We start from the raw sequence: 21,432 nt of genomic DNA on the forward strand, positions 1-21,432 counted from the left end.
TCGCCGTGTGGGGCTCCTTTGCGGGAACCGTACCAGCTATAATTTTTGATTTCATCATTTGACGTTTCTTCACGTCTGCGCGCACTGTTTCTGTATCCTTGTGCTTGTCATAGTAACCTTCGCCTTGGGCGGTGGTATGAGGAAGAGGGGTGTTTATGTGGTTTGGTGTTTTTGATTTTGATAGGTGAGGGAGGTGGTGGTGGTTTACGATGATGGGGTTGAGTTTGCCGTGAATGGGTGGTTACAGATGCAGTCTGGGTGGTCTTGAATGATGGCACACGCACGGTACCTCTGTCAGATTGTATAAAGTGATTTGAATTCTTTGGAATGTACTTCTGAGACGACGATGTCTCGATTCCCTAGCCGTTCCTTTCGCCCTGATTCCCAAGTTCCCTTCGCTGCAATAATAAACGAATCACTGAAATACCAAACGCCGCCTCATTGCCCATAGGGCCCCTGGTGTAATTGCAAAAAAAAAAGGGGGTATCTGTCTGGTAGGACCGGGGGAAAGCCAGCAGTCCGCGTCTCTGTCCACAATGCCATGGACCTTGGCCCCCGGTGCGTGATCTGTACACCTCCGTGTGCTCAGTGAATAATCTCGCCGCGCATGTTGTACTCCACGGCCTTCTTCTTCGTCTTGCCCGCGCCCCTCTTCTTGCGTCCCGCGTCGGGGTCCATGTTCGTCTCGTCAATGGTAATCATGCCGTCCGCGTCAACCGTGATCTGAGGACCGACGTTGGCCTGCTGCCTCTTGGGTTTGGCGCCGCCGCCGCTTTCACCACCGCCGCCGCCGCCAGCAGCGCCCGCCGCGGAACCCTCGCCCTCGGCATCCCCTCCGCCCTCGCGCTTGTCCTGCAGCGAAGCGAGGTTCCTGGCATTGATGGCGTCCTTGGCCGCCTTGATCTTGGCCTGCTCGGCATCGAACTCGGCCTGCTGCGCGCGCTGCGCCGCCATGATGGCCTCGACGGGCTCGTACTCGGCCTTTGTCCACGTCTTGTACTCCTCCAGGTCGATCTGCAGCTCCTTCTTGCCGACGAGGATGGCGTCGATGCGCGCGGGCCGGTGGCGCTCCTCGCGGTTGAACTTCATCTTGACGTGCCGCCGGTTCTTGCCGGGGAACATGCCGCTGATCATCTGGAAGTCGGTGCCGAACATGCGCAGCCCGCGGTAGAACAGCTCCGTCTCCTCCTCGTTCCACACGTTGGGGCCCTTGAGCTTGGAGCCCGTGCGGTAGCTGTTCTGGGTCGTCAGCGTCGTGAAGTCGTTTTCTTCAATCTCGAGCATGTCCTCGCCCTCGGCGGCCGCAGCGGCGATGGCGTGTCGATCGAGGCTGAGGGAGTTTTGGTCCACCACAATCTGTCCGTCAATGATTTGGAACTGGGGCCCGGTGGAGGCCATGCTGGTCGGTTTCGGCGGCGGAGGGGCTGCCGGCGTGGCCTTGTCGCTCGTCGGTGCCGGTGTCCCGCTCTCTGAAGCCACATCCTCCGAGCCGTTCCTCTTCGCCTTGAGTCTCTCTCTGGACTTTGCCTGCTTCTCGCGGTGGCGCTGGAGAAGCTCGTCGTGTCTGCTGAACTTCTTGCCGATGCGCAAGTCTCGTGTCAAATCGCCCATGGTAAGCGTGGTGAGGTCGGCCTCCTGGTCCTCCGCATCTTCTGGCGTCACGGAGCGGGCTTGCCGAGGTCGTGCTGGCTTGTTGGCAGTAGTAGCCGCATCCGTTTCTCCTTCTTCCGTGGTCATCTTCTTTCTCGGCCGAGGCGGTCGTTTCGGCGCGGCTTCCCCGTCTGCCGGCTGCTTTCGTTGTCTTTTGGGTTTAGGCGCCGCAGCACCCTCTTCGCCCTCTTCGGCAGTCTCGCTCGTCTGTGTTGCTCGTTTTCGAGGTCGCTTGGCAGGTGCCTTCTTGACGGTAGTCTTTGATGTGTCGTCTGTTGCCGCTGTCTGCGCCGCGTCCTCTGTTGAAGGCACCACGTCGGCCGAGGGAGCAGTAGCGGGCGGGGTCTGGAGTTGGGCTGGTGTCGATGCCTCGCTGACAATAGCCTCTGCAGCAGGAGCGGGCGTCGCGGACGGTGGCCGTGGACGAGTTTGTGTTGGCGGCTCTATAGACTGATCTGTTCCAGCTGATTCCACTGTGGAAGTAGGTTTTGTAGAGGACTCGCTCGTCGTGGGTTGTGTCTGGGGCGTGGCAGCCTGCGTCGTTCTCGGCTCGGTCGATGGCGGGGTACTCGTAGGCACGTCTCTGGGCGTATCTCTCGAATCGGCTCGTTTCTCGGCGGTCGACGGCGCTGTTTTTTCGGTAGATTCGCTCGAGCTGCTCTCTGCTGTGGGCGCAATTGCGGCGGCAGTCGTCGACGGGGCCCTTGATGGCTGCGGTGCTGCTGCTCCTGCTCCAGGCGCTCGAGGACGGGCCATGGGCATTTTTGGCTTGAAAGCCATGCCGGCCTTTTTCTTGAACATGGAACTCATGATAGCGATTGTGTCTAGTCTTTTCTTTCTTTTTTTATCGGCGCGGTAATATCCTCATGATCGGGGCTGAGGTTGAAAGTTGGATCTGGTGGATTGTCACTTTGCGAGCCAGACTTTTTGCCAATCGCGGCGGGACAGTGACTGAAGTGGGTGGGATGCAGAGAAAAAGTGCTTCTGATAAGTAGATGCGGGACCCGACAATTAGCCGGTGCGTGCGCTGTGCAGTACAGCGCGCGGGGCGCCTTACTGGTTGATAAGACCATGAATGGCCAGCGCAGCGCTAGTCCCGTTTGGGGAGTGGACCGGCTGGCTTGATTTGAACGTGAAGCGTCGGCGTTCAACCTCGAAAATTCAACCTCCTTGCCCCAAGTATTCCTCACCCATCATCCGCGCCGAATCAGCACAGCACGACTCTGTCAACCTTCGCATGGCTCGGATCAATCCCTAAGCACGTTCAGCTGTCCCACGCAGCGCATTTTATCGCCCTTGCCCGACCCTCGGACGCATACACCGTCTCTGCATCCTCCTGCCTTTCTCATGCCTGTAGCGACCTCAGCCCCGACTGCCTCTCCGCGTCCGTCCACCTTGGCCAAGATGGAGGACAGGAAGAGACCCCCCATCAGCACCGCCGAGGACCTCGCTCCTCCGAGCAAGCGACATCAATCCGTCAATGGAAGCAAGTCCAAGGGCGATAGTGGCGACCACGCCGAGGAACACTGGATCGAGGTAAGTGTCACGAGACACGTATTCCCCAACACATCAAGTTTTCTCAACAATCAATGGGCCCCTACGCGATTCCCTTGTGCCATCAATGGCGACGCGACATCTCGATCATCGACTGCCCCCAGCCACGCTCAACACTGGCGGACTACGATCGACTGGCCTGGAATGGCCTTTCGATCCGCCGTCGAGGGCGACGAGGCTGCCTGACGGTTCTCCGTCTCCCTGTCCACGCATCCGACCATCCCACACGCTTTTCATCGTCTGGTGCGAAAAGAATACATGGAGAGGGCGCGAGCTGATGATGAGTTCAGAATTACCAAAAGGGCGCCATCTACCGGCAACTTTTAGAAACAAAAAGGGAAAAGCAAGAGTTTGAGTCACGCGTCGAGCAGTTGCAAAAGAATATTGCGTATCGCGAGGATCATATCCGCATCATTGAAGTATGGTGGAAGCAGGTCAGTTTGATTGATCCCTTGACTCAGTCGCATGGCTGACCCCCTCACTAGGTTCTAGAGGAGATGGAGCAGCTCGTGGACCCTGCAACACCACCCTCCGGCCCAACAAGTGAGTCCCCTTGTCGCATCCACCTCGACATGAGACTGACAATCCAGACCCTCCGTACATTACCAGCACGCACTTTAAAGATAACGACGAGTTCCAAAGGCATCTTGACGAGACAGCCTCTGATATTAAGAAGCGAGCCGAAGCTGTGCTCAATCGCATTGCAAACGCCAGGGGAGAAATTACGTCAAACATTGCTGACCTGGAGACTCGGGTCAACAGCCTGCTTGCGCAGCAAAAGGAATATCTGGTCAAGTTGGACCGTGCACAGCAAGAGAATGAGCAGCTATCGGAAGACCTCAACAAGGCCAGCCTTCGCTTTTTCAAGGCCGAAAAGCGCATGGACAGATTAAAGAGCGCGCAGGTTCAGAAGCTAGAGCAGCAATTCATAGCCAGCGCCAAGCCGACAATCGCAACAGGGGAGAACGGACAGGATGCCGCCGAGGCAAACGGTAACGCTGCCGAGGCACTGCTCAAGTTTGAGGAGGCGTCGGCGGTCGTCAACAAGCAAAAGGAGCAGCTGGAATCTGCGCAAGCCGATATCAAGACCCTACAGGAGGAGAACTCGGCGCTAAAGGCACGACGCGAAGGCCTCACCGACGAAGATTTCATCCGGACCGACGTGTTCAAGCAGTTCAAGAACCAGAACGAAGACTTGATCAAGCGCGTCAACCACCTAGAGGCCACAAACAAGCAGTTGCGAGAAGAGGCCGAAAAGTTGCACTCGGAGCGGACGGCCTTCCGAACCAAGCTCCACGACGAGGCGCAGACGATAACATCGGACCTGGAGCGCCAAGTTGAGGAGCGCGACGCAGACCTCACACGAATCCGCGCCGCGCGGGACGAGTGGTACGCCAAGGCCAACATGCTGGAAACCCGAGAAAAGGAGGAGAAGCAGGCGCTGCAGCACCTCAAGGAGCTCACGGGTGCCCAGGAGGACCGAATTGCATCCTTGGAATTGGAGCTGCAGCGTCTGAAGCCCGAAGACCAGCCGATGGCGGATCCCGACCCCGAACTGGAGAGCATGCCTGCGGATGAACTTATTTTAAAGTACAAGAAGCTGCAGCAAGATTTCGAGTCGATCAACAAGGAGTTGCCCGCTCTCCAACAGGCGTACAAGCGATCGATGGGTCTCGCACAAAAGAAGGTGATGGAGTACACGGTTCTCGAGGATCGGGCAGCGGCCGCACTCGCCGAGAAGCAAAAGGTCGACCAAAAGTACTTTGCAGTGAAGAAGGATGCGGACATGAGAGACCGCGAACTTGGTGTGCTCCGAAGCCAGAACCGCAAGAGTTCCGAGATTGTTGCGCAGCTCAAGGAGGTGGAGGCGCAAAACCGGATACTGATTAGCAACCTGGAGAAGCAGCTCTCGGACCTGAAGCAGGCCAACGCCGCAATGGCTGCAGAGCACAAGAAGATGGAGTCGAGCAGTTCTGACGCGGCGCGCCGAGTCGATTCCTACAAGAACCAGATTGGCGAGTTGACCACCTTGGTCAAGTCGCGCGACGCCGCCATGGCTGCGGCCAGGGAGCGCACCACAACCCAAGAGGCGGACGTTGAGCGCCTCAAAGTCCGCGCCGACATGATGCAAAAGGAAAAGGACGAATGGAAACGCAAGGCGTTGAGCAACTCGTCGGAAGAAGAAGAGATGCTCAGAGTGAGTCACCCTCATGCCGGAGGTAGAACGAAAGCTAACTGTATGCAGACCTTTGCACTCTGCACAGTGTGTCGCAACAACTTCAAAGATACGGCCTTGAAGACGTGCGGGCATCTTTTCTGTCACCAGTGCGTAGACGACCGGATCAGCAACCGAATGCGCAAGTGCCCCAACTGCTCGAGGGCCTTTGACCGGCTGGATGTCATGTCTGTTCACCACTAGCCGCTCCTGTGCGGCTTACTACCCGACTCGGCTCACGTGTCGGCTGCTATTTTGATATGCTTCAAAGACGTTTGCGCAGCTTGGAGTTTGCTTTCGTGGCAGGGGATTTCATGGTATGATACCTTTAAGACGCTCGCGATTGGAAATGATGGATCGTTGTACTTTTACGTGTATGGAAGACGGCCTGGACCTCGGAAAATGTACATAATGTCGTGTCCCCCACCTCCCCTTTTGGGCTGATCACAAACTAGTTAGTTGTAGGAGGCGGGCGAGAGGAGCATGTACGAGACCACGTGGAGGACAGGATAGACCTAGAGTCGAGCTGGCTCACATGACGTTCAAATTACTCTATGCCTACTTTCAAGTTTACTATCTCCTGCTGGTCGACCCAAATCCGGTGCTTTCGTGACGGGTCGAGCTTGAGGAGGAGCTTGTTGACCTCGACGGGCCAGCCCCATAGGAACCGGAACCGCTGGTCGTGTCACCGCCCCATCCCGAGCCGTAGTTTTGCTGGTTCCGCGCGCTGTTCCTGCCTTGGAAGTAACCCGCGCCGTAGCCCGCGGCTCCGCCAGCCCCCGCGCCAGTCCAGAAGCCAGGGCGCCATCCCTGCTGGTTGCTTGAGCTGGATGGTTTGGTGCCTGGGTACGGCGGGGGAGGATCGTCGTCTTGACCGAAGCCGGGGTTCCATCCGCCTCCGCCACCTCCTCCGGGCCCACCACCGCCGCCGCCGCCTCCACGGCGCCGACCGGTTCCACCAGCCCTTCGATTCTGAGTGCCGGCCACGCACGCCGAGTAGAGAATCCAAGCCAAGACGGAGAAGAAGATGACGCCAAAGACGTAGGCTCCCCAATCCGTCCCGTCGTCATCGTCACCACGGCCACCGCCGCCACCGCCGCCACGGCCTTTGCCCAGGTTCGGATACCGCCTCTCGCCCTTGTCCGTGAGAGCGAGACGGTACTCGACGCCGCAGCTGCCGCGGAGGACGTAGGGGTCGTCGGCGTCGGCGTAGCCTTCGCACACGACGTCCGTGGACCCGAGCTTGAGCTCCTCGGGCAGGGAGGCGACGCAGGACCACTGGATGTCTTCGGGGCCGTAGCCGGCGCCGTTGTTGGTGCAGCGCATGACGTCGATGGCGTGGAGGTTGCAGAGGGACGGGTGGGAGAGGCACTTGAGCTGGGGCGCGGCGGGGACGCGGCGGTGGGTTGTTGTTGCGCCGCCGCCGCGGAGGGTGAGGGATTGGACTTTGGAGAGGAGGATTGCGTCTTTGGAGGGGGGTTTGGCGGCGGCGGCGGCGGCGGCGGCGAGGCCTGCCATGCTTGTGATGAAGGGATATGAGAGATGCATTTCCTTGTGAGTGATGTGAGATTTGGAGTGTTGGTGATGGTGCTGTTGCTTTTTGTAATGTGACGTCGCTTTCGAGTATGTCCCGCGTGGTGGCGGGTTCCGTGGTTCGCCGCGATGGGAGTCGGGCAAAGTGCTTCGCGGCGGTCCTGGTGATGAGATGGTCTGGCTATAAGCGAGCGAAGATTGATGTCTGAGTTTTTTAATAAAATGAGGCAGCAAGGTTTTATCTCCGAAAAGGACAGGTATGAAGTGAGGCTCAATTGAACCTCACTGGACCGCCAAGTGAGGAGCCTGGCGGCGGTGATGTGGGATTGGGTGCTTTTCGGTGAACAGGGTGGCGCAGCAGTGGCGAGTGTGTATTGTGGCGCTCTCACAGACCTTTTTGCCTCTCAATCACGTGTCCAATCTACGTTAGTCTAATTATTCTCCACCTTTTCTGTCCTGAGCTGTCGGGTCAAGTTGATGCGTCCGAGCTCTTTTTTCGGGGCTTCCCCATCTCGCAGAAGGAAAAAGAAGAAAAAGCTTGGCAGGCATCGTTGTGCATCGCCAAGACGGGTGACACAGTCTTTTTTTTTTTTCTCCTTCGGGTAAATTGATTAGCACGACTTACTTTTGGAGGTACGCCGCAAGAGCACAGCACTCAGTCAGAGACAAACTTTCAAAGTTCACTACTACGTACAACCATCCACATCCCCCCTCCAGGGTCGGTGCTTGTCCATGGTTCTACATACCTTTGCAGACTGTGAACCAGAGCTTGGAGGCTCATTTTGCATTATGGCGACTAGCGAATCTCCGACCAAGGGAAGTTAATCTCATTTTACAGTACCACTACCCACCGTGATAGGCTGGCACGCTTGTGAATATTAAGCTGCAAGGTACGGCCCCACATGCTTCTGATTTCTACACTACCTTACGGAGTAACACCTACTTCCATATGGGCAGATCAGCACGAAGCTCGCGCCACGGACAGAGGGACACCAATGACCACCCAAAAGGCAGAAGTCACAGCATCAAGGACTTACATTCTTTCCTATGAGACATAATCATCATCGTAGAAGACGCATCGTTCCAAAATAAGAAGAAAAAAGGGGAACCTACGGATTCACCTGAGTCAATGCCGCCCTGCCCCAGAGCTCCCCACAGCTACTCCGTACTCCATACACTCAGTCCGCCAGTGAAACGGCCAGAACCAGACCAAGATCCCGACATGGATACCGTCTCGCGTTCGGCTCGGTTTCGGGCGCCAAGCGCAGTTCAGCTCGTCTTTTCCGTCGTGTCCCAGATCCATGCGATTCCTACCAAGCATCGCGGCTGTCTTCTCGGGCGGTACCGTCAAACGACGACCGGCGGTGGGAACGCGTCAGCCGGACCTAAGGAACATGGACATCATTTCGGCATTTGAACTTGGTCCATCGAGGCAAGAAATCGTTGATCGAAATCAGATCAGATAATGCAGGTCGGACTATTTCCACTGCCCGTTACTTCCTTTCTCTTCCTCTCCTACATAGGCATGCACGTCAAAAAGGGACGGGGACCGTGCTCTGGTCCCTTTCCCCCTCCTGCCTCGTTGGGCCTCCGCAGAGCCTTTCTTTGGCTTGTGAACCTCCCGCCTGTTTGGACGTGGTCCGAGGCTGGTGGTGGGGTTCGTCAAACGGGCATTCGACTTTGGTCCAGCTCTGCTAGCATGAACCGATTCTCACACCCGCATTTCAACGGTTTTCTAGGTAAGGGATGATCAAGGGGGCCGACAAGAGACAGCTCCGACTACAGCAGAAACAAAAGTCTTCAGTCGTGTGCGATAGACTTCGAGCGGCGCCTGGATCTCGCCAACTCGGCACCGACGACGGCGATCCATCGGCAAGAGACTCTGGAGCTGCGAGCGCTGACCCATGGTTTCCCGTGTCAAATGCCAACACCTTGCGCGCTTCGGATGCCACAAGGTTCGTATGTTCGGGCAGGTTCACCTCTGCGTCCATTGCCTGGGAAAAGGTTGACCTGTGAAGACACATGCACACCGGATGAATCACCATGCAACCTACCAGGACCACCCTTGATCAGCACCGCCAACTTACATAGTACAAAAATCCACGCATTGCAAAGCTGCTGAACATACTGAGTACCTCATAATGTCTAATCGGATTCTGTCCAGCACGCAGCAGGCGCGTCTTGCCCTGCTCAAGAAGATTTTCAAACCAGCCGCCCACTTGCAGAAAGGCTCTGTCCAGTACGAAAGGCTGGCGCGCTCCGGACGGGTATGGGAAGATTACTTTATGCCCGGCAACAGCCTCAAGATGGGGTACGTCGATGTGCAGCGGAAACTGACGGGCCTGCTGAGTGAAATCGATCACCTCAGAGGCAGACTGCCAGTGACGGGCCCTAGGGAAAACCCTGGTTGCCGAGTGCGCCCAGCAGTCCGTAATGATTGAAAACAACCCTCTTTCAGTGAAAGACTCGATCCGCAATTTCGAAAGCCTGCGTGGTGGTCTTGAACAAGTTTGCCTTGCCTCCACGCCCAGCAGCGAGCTTGCCAGACTTGTGACGGCGTGGACTGCTCCAAGAGGCGCAGGCGTCATCGAGTCAGCCACGCATGAGCTGCAGAACCACATCATCGCATCGCAATGGGTCGCAGAGAACGCGGCGGCCAAGGCTGGTATAGCAGGACTGTGCGAAGTTGAAGTACGAGTCCTCGCCGTGGTGTCCGTCGTCAATACAGACTCCGAGTCGGCCTATGACACCTGGAGAACAGACTCGAAAAAGGCTGGCGGCAACTTGGTATGGGGATCGAAAGTCCCGCTGGGAGAGTACCGTGATCTACCCATCAGCGTACGCAGCAATCGTCTTCGAATCTTTCCGTACCCGCAAGAGGTCCCGGCTTGCATGGAGAGGTTCTTCCAATGGCGGAACCTGCAGCATCGAGAGAAGGCGCTGCACCCGCTGATTCTGGCTTGTCAGATGACGGCTTACTATGTTCTCGTTCATCCGTTTCCCGATGGCAACGGGCGTACCAGTCGCATGGTTAAGCAGGATTACCTGGCGCGTCAGGGCTACAGTCCCGTCGTCACCCGGGACTTGAAGCGGGAAGACTACCTGCGGATGATCGACGGCGCCGGCCAAGGCAAACCGGAGGAATTCGTCATAGCGGTGCTTGAGGCTCAACTGGCCGTGTTGCACCAGGCTTCCACGCGCCTCAAGATGTAGATGGCACACGTGTCACTGTCACTCCACGTTTGACCCGTCCCGGGGTTGCGGTACGTCTTTGGCAGCCATCCGGTCAGGGTAGGGCCCGGAGAATTTGGCGGTGTCTTGTGGCGTCCCGGGAGACCGACGATTGCTGACCGCCGTGGGATAGTGGGTTGTTGAAACAAGCGACGGCTCGCATCTGCTAAGAGAATGCGAGCATATACGGCCTAGCTGGTCGATCGGGGAACGGCGCAAAAATACCCGCCGTACGGGACAAGAGTAGCTGTGTTACGCCCGCGATTCAGTTTAGCGTGAGGCCCTCTTCACTAGTACATTAGCTACGGCGGCGACAATGCACTCCGCGATCCGACTGGCATTGTCAGACGTCCAGGTAGTTTGCCTAGTAATCAATTGCCATCTCTAATCGATCATATCCGAGCCCGCGTATTCAAACGTTACGCGTGCCTTTGTGCTGGCCTGAGACCTCGATCAATGACAGCATCTGCGTTCTGTCCAAGGCTCACCCCTGTTGGGGTGCGCGTGAGAGGGCTGCGGGGACCCTTCAAAGTCTGAAGTCCAGCAGCTCGTCTAAACCAACAGGTGTTTGAGACGGCCTGTTCCATAGGTGACCGCGGCAGTACACCGCTCCTGAGAATCAGGGAACTTTGGGCCGAGTCCAGATCGTCCCGTCCACAACACTGGAAGACGACCCATTGGCCGAAGCACAATCCTGGCAGCCATCACGAATCGCAGTTCAAACTCTGTACCTTTAGATTGTAAGCACTTGCATTTCGTATCTCGTTTTCAACGACATCGGCACCCATGACAGAGTAACGAAGCGTCGTAATCGTCCAGCCGCCGGAACGAGAGAGCTCGGCGCGGATAGCCGACTCAGGGCCAAGGACCGTTTACGGTTTATCCGCTGGGCCCCCTATTGAATCGCTCGCACTCCCCTCCGCAGACCCACAGGATCGGGGCCCGAGGGAACGTTATCGCCGGCGCCTCAGGACTGGTCCGGACATAGGTGGGATAGGGACCCGGCCCGCCATGCCCTCGTCACCGTTAGACGGGCGAAAGATGAGAGGGATTGCCATTGTCATCAAAGGATGGATACTCCGTAGTGTATCGGTAGATTATTCGTTGGGTGCGTGTGTGCTTATGGCGGGGTATACTCGCTGTAACACGTAGCGACACCCCTCCAAGCTGAAAGAGCAGCCGCAAGGGATGGGTACGTCGTAATTTTCTGGAAGCTGGTCAAGGAACCGTGGATAGGAAATGAAATGGATCGGAATTCGGACTGCTGAAGAAACCCGAGGGAGGGGCAAAGCCGCAGAATAGTATTGCTGGCGGGGGGAAGCGTAGCGGCGTAGGTCGCTAAGCGAGGCGCTGGGCTGGGTATTACCACGCCGGCTGACTCGACCGGGGGCGGCAGCGAGACACGGGCCTGACTTGGACTACGGTGAGACAGAACGGGTTAGGACGAGTACGAAGTACACTGTCGCATGTACCTGCTTGCCAGTGCTTACCTCGACAGCAGCTGCCTGGCTCCCTATTGTTTTTGGCCGGTGGATGATCCGAACATGACGTGCAGGTCGGAAGCCCAATGCACGGCTTCTCCGAGACTGTGTTCTTCCTCGATTGCTGGACCGGCGTGCTGGGATTGTTTGTCGACACGGTCGAGTATACGGACGAAACATGATCGGTTGCTGATTGGAAGCGTTGGGGCCCGGTGAAAGCTGAGTTTTGACTTTTGTCCATTACACGTATATCTTGAGGCGTATCGGGGACGTGGATGAAGCGAGATACGAAGGATTAATCGTAATCATTCGAGTCTGAAGAAAGGAACTTTGGAAGGTGAGGAGGAGGTCCACAAAACGGTAGCGTCGATTCACAAGAGGACGCAGTGCTTGCCTGTTTCTGCGAATGACTAAGGCGCATGCATGTACTTTGAACTTTTGTACTTGCCTCCCGTCTCCAAGCCTCTTTCCCCAGAATATCTCGCGGAAGGCAGCCTGGGCAAAAGTATACCAAGACAGGAAAGAAGGAGCGGAGAAGGGAAAGGAGAGAGCTGAAGCCTGCCGGCAACCTGTCCAACTCTTAGCATTGTGGAGTTTGCTGAACAATGAAGTACTGCGTATCTGTACCTGAGGTAGAGCTGTGTGCGCCAACCATTGAATTCCGGTCCCTCTTGGGTCTTGAACCCCGGGGCAGGCCCGACGTGCAGCGTTGGTTTACTGCGCAAGCTGCGGTATCACAACCTTGGCTGCAATCATCAGTGCGTTGCAACGTGATGCGACTGCTGCTCATCGGTCCCACAGCTCGCACTTCGCACTCGATGCCCTGCGAACCCAGCTAGCAAGACCGAATAGGCCAATGTGAGTACTGCGTATACCAGTACGAGTACCTTGTCCGCACCAACTAACAGAAAGCCCTATAGAATCTACCACAGTAAGATAGTCGGGCATCATCGTTCCCGGATGACTGTCACCGGCATTGATATCGGCGTGCCCAAGAGGGAAGGGATCGCACAAAACAAGTGCTCCTCCTCGTAGCCATCCGTACCAAAGTCCCTCCCCGTTCCTGTCTCTCGTCTGATGATGAGCGGCGGGCCAGTGAGTCAACATGAGATGGACGATAAACACGCATGTAGGCGGCGCGGTTCGGGCATGGTAGAGGTACGCAAGGAACCGAGCTAGTCACAGGTCGGGAAGTTGACAAGAGCGAGGTCAGAACGGGTCGGCTGCATTCCGTCGAATCTCGTCCAAGCCGGTTGCCCCCATTTCTTCCTTGTGCTAGTAGTCGTCTCCTTCTCCTTCTCTCCTGCGGCGTGCCACCCCGGTCACGTCCTACCACTAGGCCCGCCGTCCATCTATATCAAATGTGCACACCCCAGTCCGTCCCTCGCCAAGGTCCTGGGTACTTTTTTTTTTATTCTCCAGTCCACGCCTTTGCGACAATTCCACTAATCCCTATCCTGGCCTGCAACCCGAGTGGGAACACGCCTCTTTTCTCTATCCGTCCTCGTCTTGTTTTATTAATTGTCGAGGGAGGCACGTCAAATCGACTGCAGGTATTATTTTCCCGCTCTTTCGCCTGTCTGCGCGCGACAACGACGATCCCGACTCCGATCGCCGCGAATTCTTTCTTGGCTTTCGCCGTGGTAGATTTTCTCCGCCCTTCCATTCACTGGTCTGTCTATATCACATAGGGTTGAATCAATTCGAGGGGAGAACGATTCGGATCTCGTCGTCGGACCAACCTACCCAAGCCGTAATATACAAATCAAACGAGCGACGACACTTCACGTATAGGAACCCGACAATCGCATCCCAACCCGCTTGCGCACAGCGCATACCGGCGCAACAAGCTTTCTCCACACACTGCGCACAGCTCTGTCAGGAGACACGGCGCCAGCATGTCTCTCGAAAACGAGAAGCCCGTCGGGGCAAGCGAAAAGTCAACAGAGGTGGCTGAGAAGACAGCCAGCAACGGCCACTCTGACAGGGCATCGTCCCATGGCGACTCGACCGAAGTGGATGCATCAATCCAGCCTAAGAACCAGACGGCCAACATCACCAGCAATCTCGAAAAGGCCGACTCCAAGGCTATCGCACCAAAAGACCCCAGCGATGACCCCTACGAGCACCTGCCCGCCAATGAGGCCGCGATCCTCAAGCGTCAGGTCTTCACTCCCGAAGTCAAGGCCGGCATCATGACCCTGTACCGGTATTCTTCGACCAACGACCTGCTCATCCTCTCTCTCTCCGCCTTCACCTCCATCGTGGTCGGCGCCGCACTGCCGCTCATGACGGTCATCTTTGGTAACCTGCAGGGCACTTTCCAGAACTACTTTGCCGGCACGACGTCCAAGGACGATTTTAACAGCGAGATGGCGAGCCTTGTCTTGTACTTTGTCTACCTCGCCATTGGTGTTTTTGTGTGCCAGTACATCACCACGGTCGGATTCATCTGTAAGTTTGCGCCCCGGCGGGAGGATGTGAGTCTAAATCTGACGCAAGACCAAAATTAGACACGGGAGAGCACATTAGCGCAAAGATTCGCGAGCACTACCTCCAGAGCTGCATGCGCCAGAACATTGGTTTCTTCGACAAATTGGGCGCCGGCGAGGTGACGACCCGAATCACCGCCGACACCAACCTGATCCAGGACGGTATCTCGGAAAAGGTCGGCCTTACGCTTGCCGCCATCGCCACCTTCATCTCGGCCTTTGTCATTGGTTTCGTCCACTACTGGAAGCTCACCCTGATCCTATTGTCTACTGTTGTCGCCCTTCTCCTGAGCATGGGAGGCGGCTCGACCTTTATCGTCAAGTACAGCAAGCAGTCCATCGAGTCGTACGCCCACGGAGGCAGTCTGGCCGACGAGGTCATTAGCTCCATCCGCAACGCCGTCGCCTTTGGCACCCAGGACCGCCTCGCCAAACAGTACGATGCGCACCTCACAAAGGCCGAGTTCTTTGGCTACAAGGTCAAGTCCGCCATTGGCGTCATGGTCGCGCTGATGATGACCATTCTGTACCTCAACTACGGTCTCGCGTTCTGGCAGGGAAGCAAGTTCCTCATCGACGACGGCATCAAGCTGTCCAACATTCTCATCATCATGATGTCCATCATGATTGGTGCCTTTAACCTCGGAAACGTCGCCCCCAACGTCCAGGCCTTCACCACTGCCATTGCGGCGGCCGCCAAGATCTACAACACCATTGACCGCGTCTCTCCCCTGGACCCTTCCCGCGACGACGGAACCAAGCTCGAGCAGGTCGAAGGCACAATCCGCCTCGAGAACATTAAGCACATCTACCCGTCTCGCCCAGAGGTCACGGTCATGGACGACGTGAGCTTGACCATTCCTGCGGGTAAGACCACGGCTCTAGTCGGCGCCTCGGGCTCCGGCAAGAGTACCATTGTCGGTCTCGTCGAGCGGTTCTACGACCCCGTCCGCGGATCAGTGTTTCTGGACGGCCACGACATTAGCACCCTTAACCTGCGCTGGCTGCGTCAGCAAATGGCGCTCGTCAGCCAGGAGCCCACTCTGTTCGCGACCACCATCTACCAGAACATCCGATACGGTCTCATTGGTACCCAGCACGAGAACGCGTCCGAGGAGGAGCAGAAGAAGCTCATCGAGGAGGCGGCGAAAATGGCAAACGCTCACGATTTCATTAGCGGTCTCCCCGAAGGGTACCTCACCAACGTCGGCGAGCGCGGTTTCCTACTTTCCGGTGGCCAAAAGCAGCGCATCGCCATTGCGCGAGCGGTCGTGTCCAACCCCAAGAGTACGTCGACTCTGCACCTCCTATCTGTGTCCCTTTGCTAATCCCCCCTAGTTCTGCTTCTCGACGAGGCCACCTCTGCCCTTGACACCAAGTCCGAGGGCGTTGTGCAAGCCGCTCTCGAAGTCGCCTCCCAGGGCCGAACCACCATCACCATTGCCCACCGTCTATCCACCATCAAGGATGCCCACAACATTGTCGTCATGTCCAGCGGCCGCATCGTCGAGCAGGGTACCCACAACGACCTTCTCGCCAAGCAGGGCGCCTACTACAACCTCGTCACGGCCCAGAACATTGCCCGCGTCAACGAGATGGACGCCGAGGAGGAAGAAGCCATTGACGCCGAAGACGACGAGATCATCCGCAAAGCCTCGCGCGCCTCCGACAAGGGCTACGTTGCCGACCCGGAAGACAACATGGCCGCCAAACTGCAGCGAACAACAACCTCCAAGTCTCTGTCCAGTATTGCCCTCCAGAACCGGAAGGACGACGGTGAGGTCAAGTACAGTCTGTGGACCCTCATCAAGCTCATCGCCTCGTTCAACCAAAAGGAGTGGAAGCTCATGCTCATCGGTCTTGTCTTCTCCATCATTTGCGGTGGTGGCAACCCTACCCAGGCCGTCTTCTTCGCCAAGCAGATTATGACCTTGTCGGTTCCCATCACCCCGCAGACCACCCAGGAGACCCTCCACCAGATGAAGAAGGATTCCGACTTTTGGAGCGCCATGTACCTGATGCTCGCCGGCGTCCAGTTCATTGCCTTTGTCATCCAGGGAATCGCCTTTGCAAAGTGCTCCGAGCGCCTCATCCACCGCGTCCGTGACCAGGCCTTCCGCACCATGCTTCGCCAAGACGTTGCCTTTTTTGACAAGGACTCCAACACGGCCGGCGCGCTCACCTCCTTCCTGTCCACCGAGACCACCCACTTGGCCGGACTTAGCGGCGTCACCCTCGGCACCCTGCTCATGGTCACAACAACCTTGGTTGCTGCACTGGCGCTCGCCATCGCCATTGGCTGGAAGCTCGCCCTCGTCTGTACTGCAACCATCCCGATCCTCATTGGCTGTGGTTTCTTCCGTTTCTGGATGCTCGCCCACTTCCAGCGCCGCTCCAAGACTGCCTATTCCAACTCGGCGAGCTACGCATCCGAGGCAATCTCGGCCATCCGCACCGTTGCCTCGCTCACGCGCGAGGACGACGTCATACGCCAGTACCAGACTTCCCTGGCCATCCAACAGCGCGCCAGTCTCATCTCGATCCTCAAGTCAAGCTTGCTGTTCGCCGCGTCCCAGTCCTTCATGTTCCTGGCCTTTGCCCTTGGTTTCTGGTACGGTGGTACCCTCATCGCCAATGGAGAGTACAACATGTTCCAGTTCTTCGTCTGCTTCTCTGCCGTCATCTTTGGTGCGCAGTCGGCTGGCTCCATCTTCTCGTTTGCTCCCGACATGGGCAAGGCTCACCAGGCCGCCAACGAGCTCAAGATTCTCTTTGACCGCAAGCCGACCATCGACACCTGGTCCAAGGAGGGCGCTTCTCTCGACGCCGTTGACGGCACCCTCGAGTTCCGCGACGTCCACTTCCGGTACCCAACCAGACCCGAGCAGCCCGTCCTCCGCGGACTCAACCTCGTCATTCGCCCCGGCCAGTACGTCGCACTTGTCGGAGCGTCCGGCTGCGGCAAGTCTACCACGATTGCCCTTCTCGAGCGCTTCTACGACCCGCTTTCCGGCGCCATCTTTGTCGACGGCAAGGAGATTAGCACGCTCAACGTCAACGAGTACCGCTCATTCATCGCCCTCGTCAGTCAGGAGCCCACCCTGTACCAGGGCACAATCAGGGAGAATATTCTGCTCGGTGCCCACACAGAGGTTACCGACGAGGCCATCGAGTTTGCCTGTCGCGAGGCCAACATTTACGACTTTATCGTCTCGATGCCCGAGGGTTTCAACACGGTTGTTGGAAGCAAGGGCGCTCTTTTGTCTGGAGGTCAGAAGCAGCGTATCGCCATTGCCCGCGCCCTCATCCGTGATCCCAAGATCCTGCTGCTGGACGAGGCCACATCTGCCCTCGACTCCGAGTCCGAGCACGTCGTCCAGGCTGCCCTCGACAAGGCCGCCAAGGGCCGCACAACGATTGCCGTCGCGCATCGTCTCAGCACCATTCAAAAGGCCGACATTATCTACGTGTTTGACCAGGGTCGCATTGTCGAGCAAGGTACGCACGCCGAGCTCATGAAGAAGAATGGCCGCTATGCCGAGCTGGTCAACCTCCAGTCCCTGGAGAAGAACAGCTAGACGTGGTATGGATGCGCGTGAGAAGTTGTTTGTTTGGTTTGTCGCGAGTGTTGCATTTGCTGAGGCCTCATTGCGTCGCCTCTAGAGATATCCGGATCATCACACTGGTCCATGTCTTTTTTTTTTCTGCATCATTTGGCGTTTTGACTCGTTCACAAGAGAGATTTGCCAAAGACGTTCGTCAACGTCAAAACAAAAAGGGGGTTAGATGGATGAGAAATGTCGGGGTATTGTATGTAGCCTTTTGGTTTAATGGGCAGGGTTGAGAGAATAGACTCCCCTCCGTGGGTACTCGGGGTACCTACTCGCTTAGAAGTAATTTCCATCTTTCAAAAGCTTGCGTTGCTTTCCTACGTGTGACTGTATGTGATGTGGTGGCGGGACAGAGGTTGAGCTAGGCACTGTGGATGTAATGCCTGGCCTTGCTGGATTGGACCGGACTATGACTAGGTCACATGCCTCTGGCCTTGACTGGGTTGTATCCTATTATATGTGATGGTGCCAAGACGTCGAGTCAATTGATAGCACGCTCTAACATGGTCGAGGTGGTGTGTGGCGTTGGTGGGAATGTAGACGTGGTGGCCACGCGTTTGAGGAATGCACTTTTCTTGAACAGCAGTAGGAAAGAGGATGCACTGGTGATAGAACCTTTTATTTTTTTGGTCTACCTCTCAAAATCGCAAGGCAACGAAACCCACGTCTCAATAATCTGGTCAATCTGGAGACAACATGAACATGGCCACCCAATCTAATCTTATCCAACACAATCCAAGTCCTCTATTCCCAGCCCAAGGTACTTGAGTAACTTTCCTATTCCTCCTCAATGGTATCCATCTCCTCCTCGTTCTCCACCGGCTTCTGCGCCGAGCGGGGCGTCGACCGAGGGGAGGGCGAGCTGCCAAAACTGCTCTCGCTGGCTGCGAGTTTCGCTTCCTGGAGCTTCCGGTACAAGCTGCGTGGGATGCCTTCTTCGCCACTCTCCGTCGAGGTGGACTCGTCGGATCGGTTCTGCTGTCGACGGCTTGTGGAGGGAGGGTTTGCTCGGCTTTGTGAGTCTTGCGCGCGCCAGTTGGCCCGCGGAGAGGGCCTGATGCTCAATGTCGCCGACGATGCCGGCCCATCATCGCGCTCGTCGCTGGCCTTGTGACTCGCAGAAGCCATGACTCTGACTGCCTTGTCTTGCTGAGCTGTCGACTCCTCCTTCGCCGACGATGCCGGCCCACCATCGCGCTCGTCGCTGGCCTTGTGACTCGTAGAAGCCATGACCCTGACTGCCTCGTCCTGCTCAGCTCTCATCTTCTCATTCGCCTTCTCATCTTTCTTCTTGAAATAATCGGCCTCTAACTTATCCAGCGTGGCAAACGTAGAGTACTTTCCAGTTGAGCCTTCCTCCGAGCCTTCCTCCAGAGGGCCAAACTCTTGCACCAACCATTCCTCGAACCGCTCTTTCGACCACTCGGCGTCGAACCAGCCAATGTACAGCTCCATACCCTGGGGAGACGCTCGTTCCATTGGGTGAGGGGGGTTGGGAAGCCACTCGAGACAGTGCCGCCCCATGCCGGGGCCTTGCGCATACTTTGTCTTGCGCCATACCTTTGTCAGGGTAAGATCGAGCAAGACGGGCCGCGGTTCATCTAGCTCGCGTACACCGGTGACTCCCCCGTGGTTGCGAAGGGTGATGATGACGTTTGCCGGGATGAAGTCGGCGTGTTCCACGCCGAGGTGCATGTGGACCACGAGATGATGGAGTATCTCGCGAAAGGCCTTCAGCCGGAAAGGCTCGGTTAACTTTACCTTCCTGGGCTGGATCGTGCCTGCCAAGCCGGCGAAGTCGTGGAAGATGACCTCTTCGGTGACCGGGAGAAGATAGCCGTCGTCTTCCTCCCTATAGCAAAGCTCTTCAATGGCGTGGCCCTCAATGTACTCCATCAGAACCAGGCCGGCCTCCCTGTACTTGCCCTTGCCCATCCCAAACCTGATGGCCCAGGTTCCGTAGTACTGGGGGATGAGGTTGGGGTGACCGGTAATTGTGTTCCTGGTTTCCTGCTTCTTGCCCTTTCCCTTGGAATCGGATGGAGGGGCTTTGGGCTTTCCCCTGTCGTAGAGGTACTCGTACGCTCCGGACTCGCGGCTCAGGAGCTGCTCGGCGAGAACATCGTTCCCAGCCAGCGCAGAGAGGACTCCATTGTCGCCCGGGAAGAACATGGGATCGAAGATTTTGGCGACGACGTATCTTTGCGGCTCCGGGAACGGAGCGTGGGACGGTCTGTATTCAGCGGGTTGTTCCGAAACTTTGCACAGCAGGACTTGAGCGCCGCCGCCGATGCCACCTGATAGAAGCTCGATGACTTCAACAGAGCCGCGTGTCTTGGGGCTGTGAGCCTTGGGATCGAAGTCACGGAGATGGCCCTCTGGAACAGCCAGTTTCGGTGGGTTGTCGTAATGTTCCAGGCCATATGGTTCGACTACCTTGTGGGGATAGAGCGTCAGCGTTTTTCCTGGATCATATTTGGCGAACTGCGAGTCCATGAATCTGTCAAAGGCGGACATGACCATGATGGGCAGTATCGACAGTAAGGATGAGGAACGGATAGAGGCTGAGATGGAGTGAACTCAAGATAGGTAGCAGAGGCGTGGTCAGAAGAGGAGTTGTAGAGAGGGAGTTGAGATGGGATGGCAGGATGACTGGGTGTGGGTGGCCCCAATTAAGGATTTGGGTGAAGCAAACGGAGATATCTCCTTGGTGGCTTGCTTTTGCTGTCCAAAAATATCGGTTGTGTGGACATGCCGGACTCTGGGTGGCGCTGTATTCCCACGTATATACTACAACTTTGAAAAGTTTTCGCACGTTACTTTACCGTCCGCCAAGGTGCAGCCAGCCATGAAAGTCACACAGAGGAAGAGGAGATCAATTCAGTTACCAGGTCTCTTGGTCGTTACCCCACTTTGTCATCTCAAACCCATTAAGGTGCCTTGGTCTGTTTGTCAAAGCACGGCCGGCAATGTCATTTGTTACCACGTCATAAGGCAGACAAGCTCAGGCAGACCGTAGTGGTGTTTTGTCTAAATGTGCGCAAGTCTCATCTCGTCAGGATGCGGCCAGGCAAGTGACAGCCGTGGCGCCGGTGATGGCGGTACCACGGCTCGCAGCCTTCAATACTGGAAGGACCCTGCGCACGTGACGCGATACGTTGAGATGCCGTGATTGCTCTGGAGACCCATATTGCATTGCGGTGCAGTGACTCTTACGGAATTGCTACCGACAGCCGTGTAAGTGTGCTACCTTGGCTTACCGTTGATCGTGTGGGTGTCGATGGCCCACTGGATCAATTGCCAGCTATTGTATTTCGACATGTCGAGTTGGATGCTGGAGGAATCTTTCCGGAACAAATGTGTAAAGTTGAGCATACTCCCCAAATATTTCACGACCCCATGCGTACTCTACGCGGAATAACCCGTGTAGGTGTAGATATTGGATCCAACGACACAAATCTTGACGGAAATGAAGCCGAGACCGGCTTAGAAGAGCGCAACGTAAATTGACAATGAAAACAGTGACGAAGACTGAGCCCCCCATTGAGTAGTTTAATTGCCGAGCAAAGAATGGTTTGGGGAGATCTTTGAGTGTGAGAAAGCGTGGCAAGCATATTGCCATGCCATCTACGTGATATCTTCACCAAGCGGCAAAGGACATGGAA

At 56.5% G+C, this 21,432-nt stretch overlaps 7 protein-coding genes across 7 annotated transcripts; 3 read left to right on the forward strand and 4 right to left on the reverse strand.

The window, feature by feature from the left end:
• Positions 1-585: 585 nt before the first annotated feature.
• CTAM01_05714 (myb-like DNA-binding domain-containing protein) lies at positions 586-2,460 on the reverse strand (the record flags this gene model as incomplete). Its single annotated transcript, XM_060521744.1, has 1 exon — positions 586-2,460. One exon carries the CDS (start codon positions 2,458-2,460, stop codon positions 586-588), a length of 1,875 nt encoding a protein of 624 aa, XP_060383413.1.
• Positions 2,461-3,054: 594 nt separating this feature from the next.
• On the forward strand, positions 3,055-5,623 carry CTAM01_05715 (BRE1 E3 ubiquitin ligase; the record flags this gene model as incomplete). Its single annotated transcript, XM_060521745.1, has 5 exons — positions 3,055-3,186; positions 3,495-3,638; positions 3,690-3,747; positions 3,795-5,401; positions 5,450-5,623. 5 exons carry the CDS (start codon positions 3,055-3,057, stop codon positions 5,621-5,623), a joined length of 2,115 nt encoding a protein of 704 aa, XP_060383414.1.
• A 369-nt stretch (positions 5,624-5,992) lies between these two features.
• Positions 5,993-6,937, reverse strand: CTAM01_05716 (uncharacterized protein; the record flags this gene model as incomplete). Its single annotated transcript, XM_060521746.1, has 1 exon — positions 5,993-6,937. The coding sequence occupies one exon, from the start codon at positions 6,935-6,937 to the stop codon at positions 5,993-5,995; it is 945 nt and encodes a 314-aa protein (XP_060383415.1).
• A 1,237-nt stretch (positions 6,938-8,174) lies between these two features.
• On the forward strand, positions 8,175-10,165 carry CTAM01_05717 (fic/DOC family protein; the record flags this gene model as incomplete). Its single annotated transcript, XM_060521747.1, has 4 exons — positions 8,175-8,326; positions 8,770-8,907; positions 9,117-9,358; positions 9,411-10,165. The coding sequence occupies 4 exons, from the start codon at positions 8,175-8,177 to the stop codon at positions 10,163-10,165; spliced, it is 1,287 nt and encodes a 428-aa protein (XP_060383416.1).
• A 1,115-nt stretch (positions 10,166-11,280) lies between these two features.
• CTAM01_05718 (uncharacterized protein) lies at positions 11,281-11,844 on the reverse strand (the record flags this gene model as incomplete). The annotated part of the gene is made up of 2 exons (XM_060521748.1): positions 11,281-11,601; positions 11,674-11,844. The coding sequence occupies 2 exons, from the start codon at positions 11,842-11,844 to the stop codon at positions 11,281-11,283; spliced, it is 492 nt and encodes a 163-aa protein (XP_060383417.1).
• A 1,616-nt stretch (positions 11,845-13,460) lies between these two features.
• On the forward strand, positions 13,461-17,734 carry CTAM01_05719 (ABC transporter; the record flags this gene model as incomplete). Its single annotated transcript, XM_060521749.1, has 3 exons — positions 13,461-14,118; positions 14,178-15,443; positions 15,495-17,734. Coding segments are annotated over 3 exons (4,164 nt in total), but the record flags the coding sequence as incomplete, so codon positions are not given.
• Positions 17,735-18,544: 810 nt separating this feature from the next.
• Positions 18,545-20,290, reverse strand: CTAM01_05720 (uncharacterized protein; the record flags this gene model as incomplete). The annotated part of the gene is made up of 1 exon (XM_060521750.1): positions 18,545-20,290. One exon carries the CDS (start codon positions 20,288-20,290, stop codon positions 18,545-18,547), a length of 1,746 nt encoding a protein of 581 aa, XP_060383419.1.
• Positions 20,291-21,432: the final 1,142 nt, after the last annotated feature.

The sequence above is a fragment of the Colletotrichum tamarilloi genome (assembly GCF_030869305.1).
Source record: "Colletotrichum tamarilloi strain Tom-12 chromosome Unknown Scaffold_15.1, whole genome shotgun sequence".
NCBI classification, from domain to species: Eukaryota; Fungi; Ascomycota; class Sordariomycetes; order Glomerellales; family Glomerellaceae; genus Colletotrichum; species Colletotrichum tamarilloi.